Source organism: Trachemys scripta, chromosome 1 (genome assembly GCF_013100865.1).
Source record: "Trachemys scripta elegans isolate TJP31775 chromosome 1, CAS_Tse_1.0, whole genome shotgun sequence".
Lineage (NCBI taxonomy): Eukaryota > Metazoa > Chordata > Testudines > Emydidae > Trachemys > Trachemys scripta.
Genome location: NC_048298.1, coordinates 115,009,267 through 115,024,264, shown reverse-complemented (window position 1 = coordinate 115,024,264; position 14,998 = coordinate 115,009,267). Strand labels below are relative to the sequence as shown.

The window sequence follows — 14,998 nt, the reverse complement described above, 5'->3', positions numbered from 1 at the left end:
GCCTCACCCACCTTGTCTCTCCAATATCCTGGGATCAACATAGCTACAACATTCCAAAGATCTAATACAAGACACTCATTCCAGACTCCATATGCTCCACTATGCAATCCAGCAACACAGATGAGAACTGCAGTGTCCCTCTTCCTGCAAGCAAAATGGTATAGAATATTTTCTTCAAAGATGTGGCAGTTAAAAAATAAAAAGACAAACAATTAATAGAAAAAAGTACTCATTTATTCAAGGTATGACAAGTGTATTTACAGTATTCATCTGTTCAGGATAAATCTGTTAGTGAGCCTTAACGCAGCAATTATAAATTACATTTAAAAGAGGAAATGTTCCAAATATGTTTCTGTTACAGAAGATACATTTTTGCAATGACAGAAACACTTAAGGCTAAGGAGTAGTTTTTACTTCTTCCCCAACACTTACAGGTACTTGGCAAAACCGATGTTTGTCTTTGAGACTATGTTACCTTGAGGGATACAGACAGCTAAATGCTACACACAATGTTGTCCCCTCTCAGTTGAGTAGTACATTTGTCAGTCTCATTCCTGACCAAAAACCGAGCACCACTTGTGCGGATACTTGATGTAAAACTGTGAATTCAAGTAGATGTGATGTGAATTGCAGACCTCTGTGTTTCACTGAAGGGCTGAGAGATCATGGAACAGCAAGACATTGTCCCATCTTAAAGATTTTGTCCAAAGTTCTTGTGGAAGAAGGTTCTTGGCATAAGTTTATCAAGCAATTTTCTTCCAAAATGACTACAGAACAGTCATGTGGTACAATCCAGCTTTTGCACTTTAGATAACCTTTTAGAAGAGTCAAGACCTTAGTATTTTTCCACATCTATTGTAAATGAAGTAACATTGTCTGATTAAATAAAAAAAAGATTACTTGATTCCCATGATGCAGACTAGTATTTCAAGCCCATTTGGTTGTTCAGAAAGTAAATTATTTCACTAGTGTTAGAAAGGTGTTGCTTGAGACAGAACAGATACACAGGGGCAATTAAAATTGATTCTTCTCTTGAGGTAGGAGCCACAAGTCATATTTAGTCCTGTTTGTAAATTAACACACATGCCATCAGGAATATAACAAACCAAAAAAAACCCCCAACCCACAACCAAGTTCTTTCATTATTAAAATTAAAAAGCCATAATGCGCACTGACTAAACTTAAAAGATGGACTGGACTATCAGGCTATTGCCCTATTCATTTTGTTCCCAAAGTGTTTTGCATTTTACCTTCCACTACCTTGTTCCCCAGAAGAAAACAAAGTAAATAATCCATGGTGATTTATACATCTACAACTGGAAAACCCATCACATATGCAAAGATGTTTTTAAACTATGTACTTCCAAAAATGTATATTTTGTATGTGATGGCTTATCCCATCTTAAAAACATTATAAAAAATTAGTTTGGTATTTTCTAACTTTGCAAAAGAATCACTTATTAGATTGATGAGACTATAGCTACTTGAGTCAAAAAAATTCTGAGAAACTGCTAAAGTCAACGTTTAAACAGATACAAGTTACTTGCTGCTCACTTTAGATGAAAAATACTATGAATCTAGATTTATTGGAAAAGCATGTTAGACATTCCAACAAAATTAGAAAAATCACTACTCGCACTTTAATATGCCTCAATTTAGGCTAAAGAAAATTATAGTCCAGATCAGATACATGCTCTAAGATGCCTAATTGCTTTCATGATTGACGGGATAAATAATTTAAAAATGACTGAAATCAAGCAGCAATTAAGTCATATAAACAGACACTCAGACTGGCATTTGTTTTTCAGTTAAATTTGTTAAATTCAGCTTTCCAGAAACTCTCTCACACAGAGTTTAAAGTTTTCATTTTATTACTGTAAAAAATAAGATTTGTAACTTGTAGTCCTATGGCAAAAAGAAGCGTGGGCTTCCAACTATTTAAAAACATGTTTCATAGTTGAGTAGGGTATATTTCACAGGGTTTGTGTAAAACCAAATGTATCGTTTCATGAACTAAACAGGATATGCAAAAGTTTATTCAGTGACAAAGAGCTACATCCTCATCTTGATGTGCACAGGTAACATGAGTCAAGAAGAAAAAAAATCCAAAGGAGTGTAAGTCAGTTTCAAGAGTTCCCAGCTAAACTGTACAACTTCGGAACCAATTGCATTTTTAGACTGAAGTTAGTAAAGATTGACCTTTTGCATATTCCAAAACTGAAGGCAAATCCAACTTACATTTGGCTCTGAAACATGAAGATAACAATGAAGTTTTATTTTAGCCACATATTTACAAAAAATGTTTACAGTAGAAGTGTAGAGGGGTTTCCTTTGTTGTTACATATACTTAAAAATGATTATCCATCTTAACTTTCATGCAAGAAAGACATCTTTTGTTAAACAACGGGTAATATTTTTTGCCCCCCCCCCCGCTTTTTTTTTTTGGATGTGGCAGGTGATGGGTTGGGTAGGTAGGAGGGGAATGCCTTAAAAATAAAGACCTGTTCACTCTACCAAACCTTCAAAATAAGGAGGTAAAGTACAGGCACCGATAGTTCCATGAGTGTTCACTATGTTTAGCATATTTTCCAAAAACATTAAAAACAGTCTTGAACAGTTGTAGCATGGGTTATCCCACGACTTTCACCTCTTCGGTTTACTTCGCAAATTCTTCGAGTAGCTTGTCTCAGAAGCATGCTTGCTGAGCTTCTTGTCTAATGATGTATTTTGTAGACTATACATTTTAAATTAAACTTTTATATAAAGAATGTTACAAGCTTTTCCTTTGTTCACAATTTAATCTTTGTGCTGAATATTCTTCAAAAGCTTTATAAATAATACAATAAATTTAGAACCAGCCTTCTGCCCACTTGTCATTATACCATGTTGTTGCTTTCTCCAGCTTTATCTACAAGCTGTAGGAGAGAAGAGAAAAAAAAAATTCTTTAAGTTACTTGCACATTTATGCATGTACATTCAAAATGCTATCTCAGAAATATAAATTGGTACTTATGCGCATTTAGTAGGTGACTGAAAATGATTATAGTCAAATAGTACTCACCAAGGTCTCATGAGATTTAGAAATTTGTAAACATCAAAAATACCTTACATTGCAATTTGTGTTTCTGCATGATATGTTTTTCATGGGTATTAATGGTGCAACATGAAAATGCAACAGAATGAAAACATAAATTAGAAAAATGCAGGTAACACTGCTAGCTTAATGGCCAAAATAAAATAAAATAAAATAATTAACTAAAAGAAAAAAATATCAGCCACTCATGCATTAACAGACCAAATAAGATATTTCAACTGACCATTACTGTGGATTCTCTTCTGAGCCTACGTAGGCTTTGAATAAAACATTAACAATTATCTTTTTAAACAGGATTTAACCCAATTAAGATCAATTTATATATATAGGTAAGATCAATTGCTGAGTGGAACATTCAATTGATCGTGGATCATGAGCCAGACCTTGGCCTGGGACTGTTAGACTACAACATTCAAACAGATGAACTTGAACTTTAAAATGAATCAATCTTTGCAAACTGGACTGTGTCTGTCTTAATTGTACAGCTTCTGAATTTTACAATGTATGTATTAAATGGTTGCTTTCAAGACTAAGGTTAAAACACTTACAATTACAAATTTCCAAATACAAAGAGACATATGCACAGTACAAATCCTAGGTTATCATCTCTCTGGTGCTATTTGCCTCTCTCCTATTCCCTGGTTATTTCGTTAAAAGAATGGCAAATGTGAAAAACACAGATCTCAGTAAATGGCAAAACTTATCCCAAGCATAGTGGACCCGAATAAGTATTAATTAGATAAATGATTATGTATCACATGAAAGTTTATGGATCCGTTTTCATTTTACCATATAGTACAAAATAATATATCTAGTCTATTTTCTTATTATACCTGCATTAACATCAACAAGGCTCTACTTCCAGCCATCAACATGCTACATCACGATTGTTCTTCTGGCATTATGAATTAGCCTAATGAATTATACACACAGATCTCATTCATCTCATTACTAATATGGTACCAAAGGACCTACACAAAGGATGCTGGGGCCTAGAGACAGTTACTAGGCATATTCTTGACTCACCTTGAAGGTCTATGCAAATCTTAAAGAGAGCAATTTGAAATTACTCTGGGGCTTTTTTATGTTTAACTTACGCAAAATTAAGTAGATCAAACATAAAAACCTAAATCGGAATTAAAACCGCTCCTAATTTTATTTTTGACCCAGTGGTGCACACGAATAATGGAATCTCAGATCATCGGCATTTGTAACATGCATATGTAATTCAAAACTTGAATATAACGATGCAGGATAATCAGCTAAAAGTGTCTCTACTTTAGAGACTTCAGTGGAAATTAGTTTTATTTTAATCTCTTTAGGATTGAATATGACTCGTATGGTGCAAGAACTGTACAAAATGCATACACAGTAACCATTTATTGTTCTATGACTATGTGCATAGTATTTCTGCATTATTATTTGCTAAATCTACAACCACCATGGATTGAACAAAAAGGTTCAAACTTAATTTTAAGTAGATGAATACTTACCGAGCTTATACCAGGTAAATTCAAGAGATATCCAAGGACTGGCACTCTTCTAATAAAACCAACCACCACAGGAAAGAAACCCCTTTAAACAAAAAGATTCTGAAGTTACGTAGGTCCAACATGACGTGATATTATTCCTACATATTAGACTGGATGAAGGAATGAGTTATTTGAAATGAGATTGCATTAAAAAAATTACTTGTAGCTTTTTAGTAAAAAATAAGTTCTGACATATATATATATGGGATCTACTAATTCAGGAGGGGAGGGAGAGAAAGAAGTGGCAAGAAAAAATACAATATTCAAAAGCTTCCCCCCCGCTTTTTAAATGTTTTTAAAATCTCACCCGATAGAGGTAGGATTTTATAAAGTACCTAAATGAGTTAGGAGCACATTGAGGGTCACTAGGGCCAGCAATCCTAACAATTGGAGTACTTTTGAAAATCCCACCAATATTCAGTAGAAATAAAATACATTTCACCCGTTATTTTTATGCCCAAATATAGGATTAAATTATTTCAGAAGCTGACACTCTGGTACATTATGACAGATGCATGGGCTGATTTGATGTTTTAATGGGAAAGAAATTCTCACAATGTTTAAAGTTTTGGGAAACTTACTGAGTAACCTGGGACTCCCATTGCAGATTACCAAAACTGGCAATTTAACAAGCAAATAATTACAAAAACAAAGGCTGTACCATTAAAATACCATCTGTTCACTTGTTTTGACAAGTTTCTTTAATCTATTTGATAGTTTTTAGTATATCATTAATGTAGTGCAAATGCATTTTATAAAGTAATGAAGGCCTCAGTACAGCAGTCATTTATTAGACATATGCTGAGAAGTAGGAGTAGAGCTGTTTGAATAAATTCTCAGATATACAGATTAGCTATGTGAGAACTTGTGAGGTTCTACTGTAATTCCAATGGGGACTACTAAAGCAAATTTTAAAAAGAAAGTTTATATAAAAAGCTATGTATTTGGCCAGTTATTTCCTGTGGTTTTTTTTTTTTGACATTTTAGACTGATGTGTGGAAGAGAGCTTATTCTTCCTATTTGATTCTGCAGGAGACACCTATTTTTTGATACAGTACTGTGTTACGGAAGTCTGCATGATATAACAAATGCAGCACCATGGTGGAGATGGGCTAAGAAATAGCAACCACTTGTTTTAGAACAAATTTTAGATTTACTAAGTGTCAAGAAAAGAGTTAAATTAAAGATAAGTGGTTTTATGCGCCGAAGTCTTTTAGGTTTGAAAGTAAGACTATGAGAGCTCTTTAATGTCTCTTAGTTAATAAATAATCTAATTGTTCTCCTTTAAAAGATTGTGGTAGGACTCGGTGTGCATTGACTTTAGCCAGCCACTTCATTTCTTTGGAGATTGTTCTTTCATATATATTAGACTTCTGTCACACAGCAAGCACTGTTGAGGCATGAAGTACCACCACGGACAACATTTCAGATTTTTCTTACAATGTACTTTGCTGCTTTTAAAGCTTTCAAGTGTACCAAAGCAATTTTTCTTGCTTCAAAGTGGCTGATTAGAGATGCAAATAGCACATTCAAATAAACCATTTTAATACACTCAGTGAAATAATTCAGAGTATTAATAAGGCTATGATTTAGTCATGGTATTTTTAGTAAAAGTCATGGACAGGTCACGGGCAATGAACTGCCCAGGGCTGTGGCTGCTCTGGCCGGGGAATGCTGCCCGGGGCTGCAGATTGCGGCTGCTCTGGCTGCCTGGACAGGGAGCACTGCTGAGGCCAGCGGACTGCAGCTGCACAGGTTAGCCAGGGACCACTTCCAGGGTCACCGAATCTGTGACAGACACGGAACCGTAATTATGATTCCCTAAAGATGCGATGAGGTACCTATCAACATGTGCTTTTACAACTTTAAAACAAAATGTAAGAGTCAATTTACAAGTGACTAAAGCAAAACTGCCTCTTTGTTAACATACCAATTACTGAAGGAAGTCTTAGATCAATGCATAACATTTGTGGTAATACTTTGCAAGTTAAGGATGAAATAACTTGGACGAACAAAAACAAGGAAGATCTAAGGATGGGACTTTTTAAAAGCATTCTGCTTTTGACATAACTCACCTCCCACTGAAGTCAAAAATAAAAATTCCATTGACTTCAGGAGGAGCAAAGGCAGGTCAATATTGAGCGCTTTTGAAATTCCCAACGTAAGTGTTTAAATATAGGACTATGTATCCAACTTTAGTGAGTTAAAGATATTATGATCCAAATCACACTTCCTTTGACTTCCACAGCAACTGCATTAATTTTCACCTGCCACTGCAGCACCATGGAAAAAGCTTTAGTGGCTACTATACTGAGTCATGAGTCTGTTAAATAGTTCTGATTTCATCAGAAGTTCAGGGTTAAGTTCAAAAAGGTCTATAGTGTCATCTATGTGACATTTTCCTCTTTCCCTCCCCAAAGGATGCGGATTTCAGCAAGTCAGAAGTGATATGAAAAAAAAATGATGAATGGCTCCTTATGGGAATGCTAGGCACAAGTATGAAACTTACTATATATGAACAATGATTTTTCAGATTTACATAACTCACTTTTGTTAACCATATAACAAAATGTTGCTCCATTTTAAGTGATTATGCTAGGCATAAGCATTATGAGACATAAGGTGATTGGATAATGAAAACAAATCTGTTTTAGTTTCTGTTTCTCATACACTAGCACAATACCAAGGTTGCAAACACTAGAAGGAAATGTTCAATAAAATGTGGGTTTTTTTCAAAAGAACATCGTGTTTCTTCAGATTTAAGCTAGGTTTTTACTGGGGGGGGGTGGTAAATTAGACAAAGTCCACATTTTAGGCCCAAAGGATCTTTTGGTTCTTTAAAAAAATCCTTGCTTGATTGGGGGGTGAGAAGAGTGTGAAATTGTCAAGTGTAATTTTTCACACATATGAAACAATGTAACAAATATCAAATGGATTTAGGCAATGTTGATTTTAAAGTATCAAACTAGTACACATCAAGTTCCAGGTTGTTACAAATACAAATTAAGGATCTGTATAAATTATAAAGTGTGCTTAGAGATGAAATTTCAGTTTCGTAACTGTTGTGGAAGTAGTGAATGCTGCCAAATTAGCAAAAACATTTCCTCCTAAAAGATACCAATGAAGAACCCCATTTTAAACAAATCTTACCTGAATAAAAGGAAAAATCCATACATTTCAAGGATCATTCCTATCAAGGGCCAACCAATGAGAACTATAAGCACACCACCCAAGAAAAAGACTGTTGCTTTCATTTTGTGTTTTTGGAAGAAGAATCTAAATGTTCTTTCTAAACCAATAACAAAAGCCAAGCCAGCCACAAATAAAACCTGAAAGAGACAGAGACAAATCCAATAATGAATGAGAGAATATATTCCAAATGAATTTAGAGTTTTACAAATGTTTAATAACCATTCTACAAAGCTGGAAACATTATGATGTGAAAGTGTTCACCTCAACCCCTTGTCCGTCACTGTTTGTCAATTAGATACATATAGGGTGACCAGACAGCAAATGTGAAAAAACGGGACTGGGGTAATAGGAGCCTATATAAGAAAAAGACCCCAAAATCAGGACTGTCCCTATAAAATTGGGACATCTGGTCACCCTAGATACATAAATCATCTACATTACAAATATAACCATGTCAGGAGTCTCTATGATGACAGTTATCTCCAAAAATTAAGGCATGTATTTTGTAATGTAGACATGACCCTAATCGTGTCCCTGGCCAAGGTTGTCTAATAACTTTTGGTGTACACAAGCCTTAGTAAGTGGCAGGTCATATCTTGCTCTACCTTGGCAGTGTTTCTTTAAGTCACTGACTCACCATCCATAACTTGTATTTAGCTGTTGTGGATCAACATAATGCATGATGTTTATAGATATTTAAGCATATTCATTATAACATAATGGGAAGAATTGAAGATAAAGTATCAGTCTTGATGCTCCTTGTTTTTCCACTACATCTCAGCTTTGATATTAGTTTATCAGTCTATCACTGTTGCAGAATAAATGCTACTCACTCTGTTTGACCAAGTAGTCCCACTGACAATAGTTGGCACTCGGACATCAGTGTCTAATTATCTTTCTCTAATCACAACTGCCACCTGCCATTCTGAGAACTAACCCTACTAGCTAGAGTGAAATATACTTGTGCTGCAAAACCCTCAAAGCCACACCAACTACATTTTAAAGGAATAAGACACATGTACTAGGTCACTTTTGCTCTTCTACTCTCTTCTTGCATCTTTTCCTCTTCCTGGTATCACTCCACTTTTTCCTTTCCTGTAAGGATAGTGTATCTTTTCTTCTTGTGTTGTCTTCAGTTCTGTTTGCTCTTTACTTTCTCTCTAGCTCCCACTTTATATCACTTTCCCTACACTGAGTTATTTACCTCCTGCCCTATATTTATGGTTTTTCCTTTTGTATCCCAAATATTTATTTTATGTATGTTTTGCCATATACAAATTCTCTTTCTTGATACTTTGGAGGGGAGGGGCTTCTGCAATTATACCCACTTCCAAGTATCTATTTTGGGACTTTCATTCAGTGAACAGCTTCCACATTTGCCCTGCTGTCCCTAGCTTCCACAAGCAGTAGCAACAGAGTGAAGATGACTTAACCCCTGCTGCCCACAGGGTTCTGAATAGCAACAATTGAAAAACGACAATCCTCTAGTTAGTTTTCATCTCCTGCAGATGGGCAAAGCTGTGAACAGCAGTGGAAGCACTGGAACTGTCAGATTTAGAAAGGCAACATCACATCAGTTAACTTTCCCACATGAACTGAATATAATCTATTACAAAAGCAAGAAATTTAATTTTTTTAAGTGAAAACTTAAAACTGCAGAGGATGAAGGCACTGACTAGTAAAAGTTCCTACTCACCACAGACAAAAGGTGTTTTTTTTTTTTTTTCAATTTATTATTAGCAGTTTTCACTTAATTATACTTCCCTACCTCAGAAAAGTGTTAAGAGGCTAAATTTGTTAGTGTTTACAAAACATTAGAGTTCTTAGATGGAAATAAATATGCAAATTCTATTAAGTTACCTTACATACAAGACTGTAAAAAAGGTGTCAGAGGGTACGTCTACACAGCATAGAAAATCCTGTGGCTGACCTGTGCTAGCAGACTCAGGCTCACAGGGCTTGGGCAGCAGGGCAGTTTCATTGCTGTGTAGACTTCCGGGCTCGGGCTGCAGTCTGAGTTCTGGGCCCCCTCCCACTCCACAAGGTCCTACAGCCTATGCTCCAGTCCCAGCCCGGAAATCTACACAGCAATGAAACAGCCCCACAGACCAGCCATGGGTTTTTCTTTGCTGTGTAGACCTACCCATGACAGTCAATCTGAGAAGTCTAATGTATAGAATCAGTGGCACAAGCAGCTGCAGCACAAGTTTCTTCACTGTGGCTGACTCAGAGGTACCATCTTTAGAGTGATTGGGGGATTGGTTTAACTTTCAAAGTCAGTGGAAGTTCAGCATTTAAGGCATTGAACATAATCTCTCTTTTATACCAGATTCTGTTTTATTCAGTATAGCAGATTTAGATTATATCTCAGGAAAAGCTTCCTAACTGTAAGAACAATAGGACAATGGAACAGATTCCCTTGGGAGATCATGGAAGCTCCTTCACTGGAGGTTTTCAAAAGGAGGCTGGATAGCCATTTGTTTTGGATGATTTAGTCACAACAAATTCTGCATCTTGGTAGTGGTTAGACTAGATGATCCTTGTCCATTCTAAACCTAGGGTTCTATGATTCTATTTTCCAAGGCTCAGTTTCCATTTGATAACAAAAAAAATCTCAAAGGGGAACATTTAATACAAATGCATCATGTACTTAAAATACTGTACCCTTCCATGTCGAAACTATGTGTATAAACTAAAATGTGAACAGCAAACACTTACATTTCCAATAGCCAAAAGTGCTTTGTCAAAAAAGAGAATCATTCCAAAGAAAAGGAAAAACACACCAAAGCCTGTTAATCCCATTCCAATCTCTGCAATACAAAAATTTTTTTAAAAAAAGGTTAGTAAAAAAGTAGCACCAATGCATACAAGTATAAGAAAACGTATTTCACAAATTAAGAGTTGACATGAATAGGCTGCAGAAATTAATGTAAAATGTGGAAACATTTAGTTCCTATCTTGATGTGGGGGGGGGGGGGTGAAGTTATGGCCATAGCGAATTCTACCTATTTAAATTGTTATGAGCATGGAAAATAAAATAGGGTCCTGCTTCAAGAAGTTTTCAGATAGAAAGCTTTAAAATGAACTGTTATTTGTCATAAATGTTGTGATTTTAACTACCTGAGACTTCTTTGATGATGTGATCTATAAGTAGTAAGTGTATGAAATGTACTGTATATTGTGCAATACATCACTAAACTAGAAGTTACATATTGAAATAGAGTTCGGCATATAAGCACAATTGTGCATGTGTACATCTGAGTTCTGTAGATGAAAATAAACACAGTTTATCATTGATTTTGAGTGACTTGTTAGTAAATCAAAGTTTGAGTTTTTAAAATGATAGTTCATTAGACATGTTAGATTAAACTGCAAGATAAGTTTCAGTAGGGATGCCTGAAGATCAAACCTACAAGATTCTTCTCTGCAACAGTGATCAAGATCAAAACACAAAGGGCTGCAAGTTTAGGCCTCATCTAGACTGAGGTTTCTGTGAAGTTCTCCTACAGCTGGCTTAAAGAGCAGCAAAGCATCACCAGTCCTAGCACTAGTGTAAACCAGGTGACAATATTTTAATCACAATGGATATGTCTATACCGCAATTAGACACCTGCAGCTGGCCTGTGCCAGCTGACTCACTTGGGCTAAGGGGCTGTTTAATTGCAGCATGGAGGTTCCTGCTCAGACTGAAGTCTGAGCTCTGGGGCCCTCCCACCTAGCAGGGTCCTAGAGCCCAGGCTCCAGCCCAAGCATCTACACTGCAATTACAACAGCCCCTTAGCCCAAGCCCCATCAGCCTGCATCAGGCACATTCCAGCAGCAAGTTTTTAATTTCAGCATAGACATACCCAGTGTCATCTTATCTTGATCAGACAGCACAGGGGTAAAACCATTGGTAGCTTATATATTCTAGCACTTCCATTTACTAGCAATAGTAGAAGATTTCACAACTCTGTGTAGCTATATCTACTCTGGTAGCATTTAACTTCCTTACTTTTGTGAGCTCATCTCTCAATATTGTTTAACACCATTTGATATCCAAATTATATTTCTGTGGACTTGTAACAGTACATATTTTTAAAATTTGCTTTAATTTTCATTTTGATTGCAAACAGATTCAAGATCTAGTTAAATTTACACTACTATTACAAGGACAAGATTATTAGTTTAGATGTTCTGTTAAAAGATACTGTAAAAATCCACTCCCTAATCTGATATTCAAAAAGTATACACCCATATTTCACTGTAAACTTAAATATATCAAATTATCAATTACTGACTGAGGACTATAATTGGAATCTGTCCTCTTCCCCAACTCCATTCAGACTAGCAAAGGGAAACATCATGGATGTCCTTATCAATCTGAATTCTGAAAAGGAGATGAAGAATCAACCACCACCAGGAAGCAGATCTTGAAAGACGTACCAGACACCTGTTAGCTGTAGGACTAAATATACTAGACACAGGCTGATAAGAGATGAATTCCTGAACATACTGCACAAGATGCAGTGACAACACCTTGCTGAGAAGAACAGACCAACTCTCAACAGCCGTTGCAATTACTATCATTTTTTTGTTTTTTAAGTAGATCGGAAGCAGGAAGCCTGCCAAACAATCAGTGGGACTACAGCACGATCACGGTGCTAAAGGAGCACTCAAGGAAGACGAGGCCCTTGAGGTGAAGCTAAATTAATTCTTTGCATCAGTTTTCACTGCAAAGGATGTGAAGGAGGATTCCCACACCTGAGCTATTTTTTTTAGTTGACAAATCTGAGGAACTGTCCCAAATTGAGGTGATCAACAGAGTTGGTTTTTGAACAAATTAATAAATTAAACAGTAATAAATTGCCAGGACCAGATGATATTCACCCAAGAGTTGTGCAATTTCGTATCTGAGTGCCTTCAGAACTACCAACTGTGGTATGTAACCTATGGCTTAAATCAGTCTCTGTGCCAGATGACAAGGAAGACCGCCGGTGGAAGGCCAATTTTAAAAAAGACTCCAGAAGCAATCCAGGCAATTACAGGTCAGTAAGCCTGTCATTTTAATACCCAGCAAATTGTTTGAAACTACAGCAAAAAACAGAATTATCAGACACATAAATGAACATGATATGTTGGGGAAGAGTCAACACAGTTTTTATAAAGGAAAATCAGGCCTCACCAATCTATTAGAACTCTTTGAGGGAGTCAAGAAACACGTGAACAAGGGTGAGCAAGAAGATAGAGAGTCAAAGGCTTTCTGAAAGTCTAAGTCCACGGTCCCTCACCAAAGGCTCTTAAGCAAAGTAGGCAGTCATGGGATAAGAGGGAAGGTCTTGCCATGGATCAATAACTGGTTAAAAGATAGGAAATAAAAGGTAGGAATAAATGGTCAATTTTCACAGTGGAGATGGGTAAATAGCAGGTTCCCCAAGGATCTGTTTTGGGACCAGTGCTATTCAACATATTCATAAATGATCTGGAAAAAGGAATAAGCATTGAGGTGCCAAGGTTTACAGATGAGACAAAATTAGTTAAGATAGTTAAGTCCAAAGCAAACTGCAAAGAGTTACAAAGGGATCTCACAAAACTGGGTGACTGGGTAACAAAATGGCAGAGAAAATTCAATGTTGATAAATGAAAAGTAATGCACATTGGAAAACATAATCCCAACTATACATACAAAATGACGGGGTCTGCATTAGCTTCCTTGAGTCATAATAGATCTTGGAATCATTGTGAATAGTTCTGTGAAAACATCTGCTCAGTGTGTAGAAGCAGTCAAAAAAGTTAGGAACAATTAGGAAAGGGATAGATAATAAAATGGAAAATATCATAATGTGACTATATAAATCCATAGTAAGACCATAACTTGAATACTGAGTGCAGTTCTGGTCACTCCATCTCTAAAAAGATATATTTGAATTGGAAAAAGTACAGAGAAGGGCAACAGAAAGGATTAGGGGTATAAAACTGCTTCCATATGAGAAGAGATTGAAAAGATTGGAAATGTTCAGCTTTGAAAAGAAATGACTATGGTGGATATGACAGTGGTCTATAAAATCATGAATAATGTGGAGAGAGTGAATAAAGAAGTGTTATTTACCCCTTCACATAACACAAGAACCAGAGGTCACTCAATGAAATTAATAGGCAGCAGATTTAAACAAACATAAGGATGTACTTCTTCACACAATGCATAGTCAACATGTGGAACGGGATATTGTGAAAGGCAAAAACTTTAACTGGGCTAAAAAAAGAATAAGATAAATTCATGGAGAATAGCTCCATCAGCAGCTATTAGCAGCAATGGTCAGGGATGCAATCTCATGCTCTGGGTGTCCCCTCAGCCTCTAAGTGCCAGACATTGGGACTGGATGACAGAGGCTGGATCACTTGATTGCCTTGTTCTGTTCATTCCCTTTGAAGCATCTGTCATTGGCCACAGTTGGAAAGCAGGATACTGAGTTAGATGGACCATTGATCTGACCCACTATGGCCGTTTGGATGTTCTTATGCAAATATACATTGTCCTTTTGGCCTGGTTCTCATTTACACGAAGGGCCCTTTACACCATTCTGGCAATTAAAGAGGTCTTAAAGTGGGCATAAATTACATTTGTACTCACTTTAAAGGCTTTTTACACTGCCAAAGCAGTGTAAAAGAGCCTTAATATAAAGAAAATCTGGCCCTCTGCCTTCTGTTTTTAGTAAATTCTGGTTTTGTTACCAAGATTGCATCATGACATGCAGTTTGTTGGCTTACCAGATGTGTGCTACTTGTATAATTTTACTTGGGATGTTTGCAGTTCACTTCAGAAGTCGGAACGCAGCACAATTTTAATTTTGTTGCTTATAAACCTACCAGTTTTATTAAAGGATACACTAACAATTAGATACACTTTCTCAAAATTCAGTCTTCCAAATGGTGAGTATGGCTGGGACAACTTTTCCTTTTTGAATTAGAAGGTAACTAACGCAGGGGCTGGCTCGCCGGAGACATTTGAAAACACACTGTAAATAGCAACAGAGGGTCCTGTGGCACCTTTGAGACTAACAGAAGTATTGGGAGCATAAGCTTTCGTGGGTAAGAACCTCACTTCTTCAGATGCAAGACAGAAGTGAGGTTCTGACCCACGAAAGCTTATGCTCCCAATACTTCTGTTAGTCTCAAAGGTGCCACAGGACCCTCTGTTGCT

At 36.5% G+C, this 14,998-nt stretch overlaps 1 protein-coding gene across 1 annotated transcript in view; it reads right to left on the bottom strand.

Moving 5' to 3' along the window:
- Window positions 1-212: 212 nt before the first annotated feature.
- Window positions 213-14,998, bottom strand: part of GOLT1B (golgi transport 1B) — a 15,849-nt gene continuing 1,063 nt past the window's right edge. The window contains exons 2-5 of the mRNA XM_034782329.1: window positions 10,537-10,628; window positions 7,777-7,955; window positions 4,588-4,669; window positions 213-2,915 (exon numbers count right to left, since the gene is read on the bottom strand). Coding sequence (XP_034638220.1) covers window positions 2,877-2,915; window positions 4,588-4,669; window positions 7,777-7,955; window positions 10,537-10,628 — 392 coding nt within the window. The 3' untranslated portion in view covers window positions 213-2,876. The remainder of the gene's footprint in view (window positions 2,916-4,587; window positions 4,670-7,776; window positions 7,956-10,536; window positions 10,629-14,998) is intronic.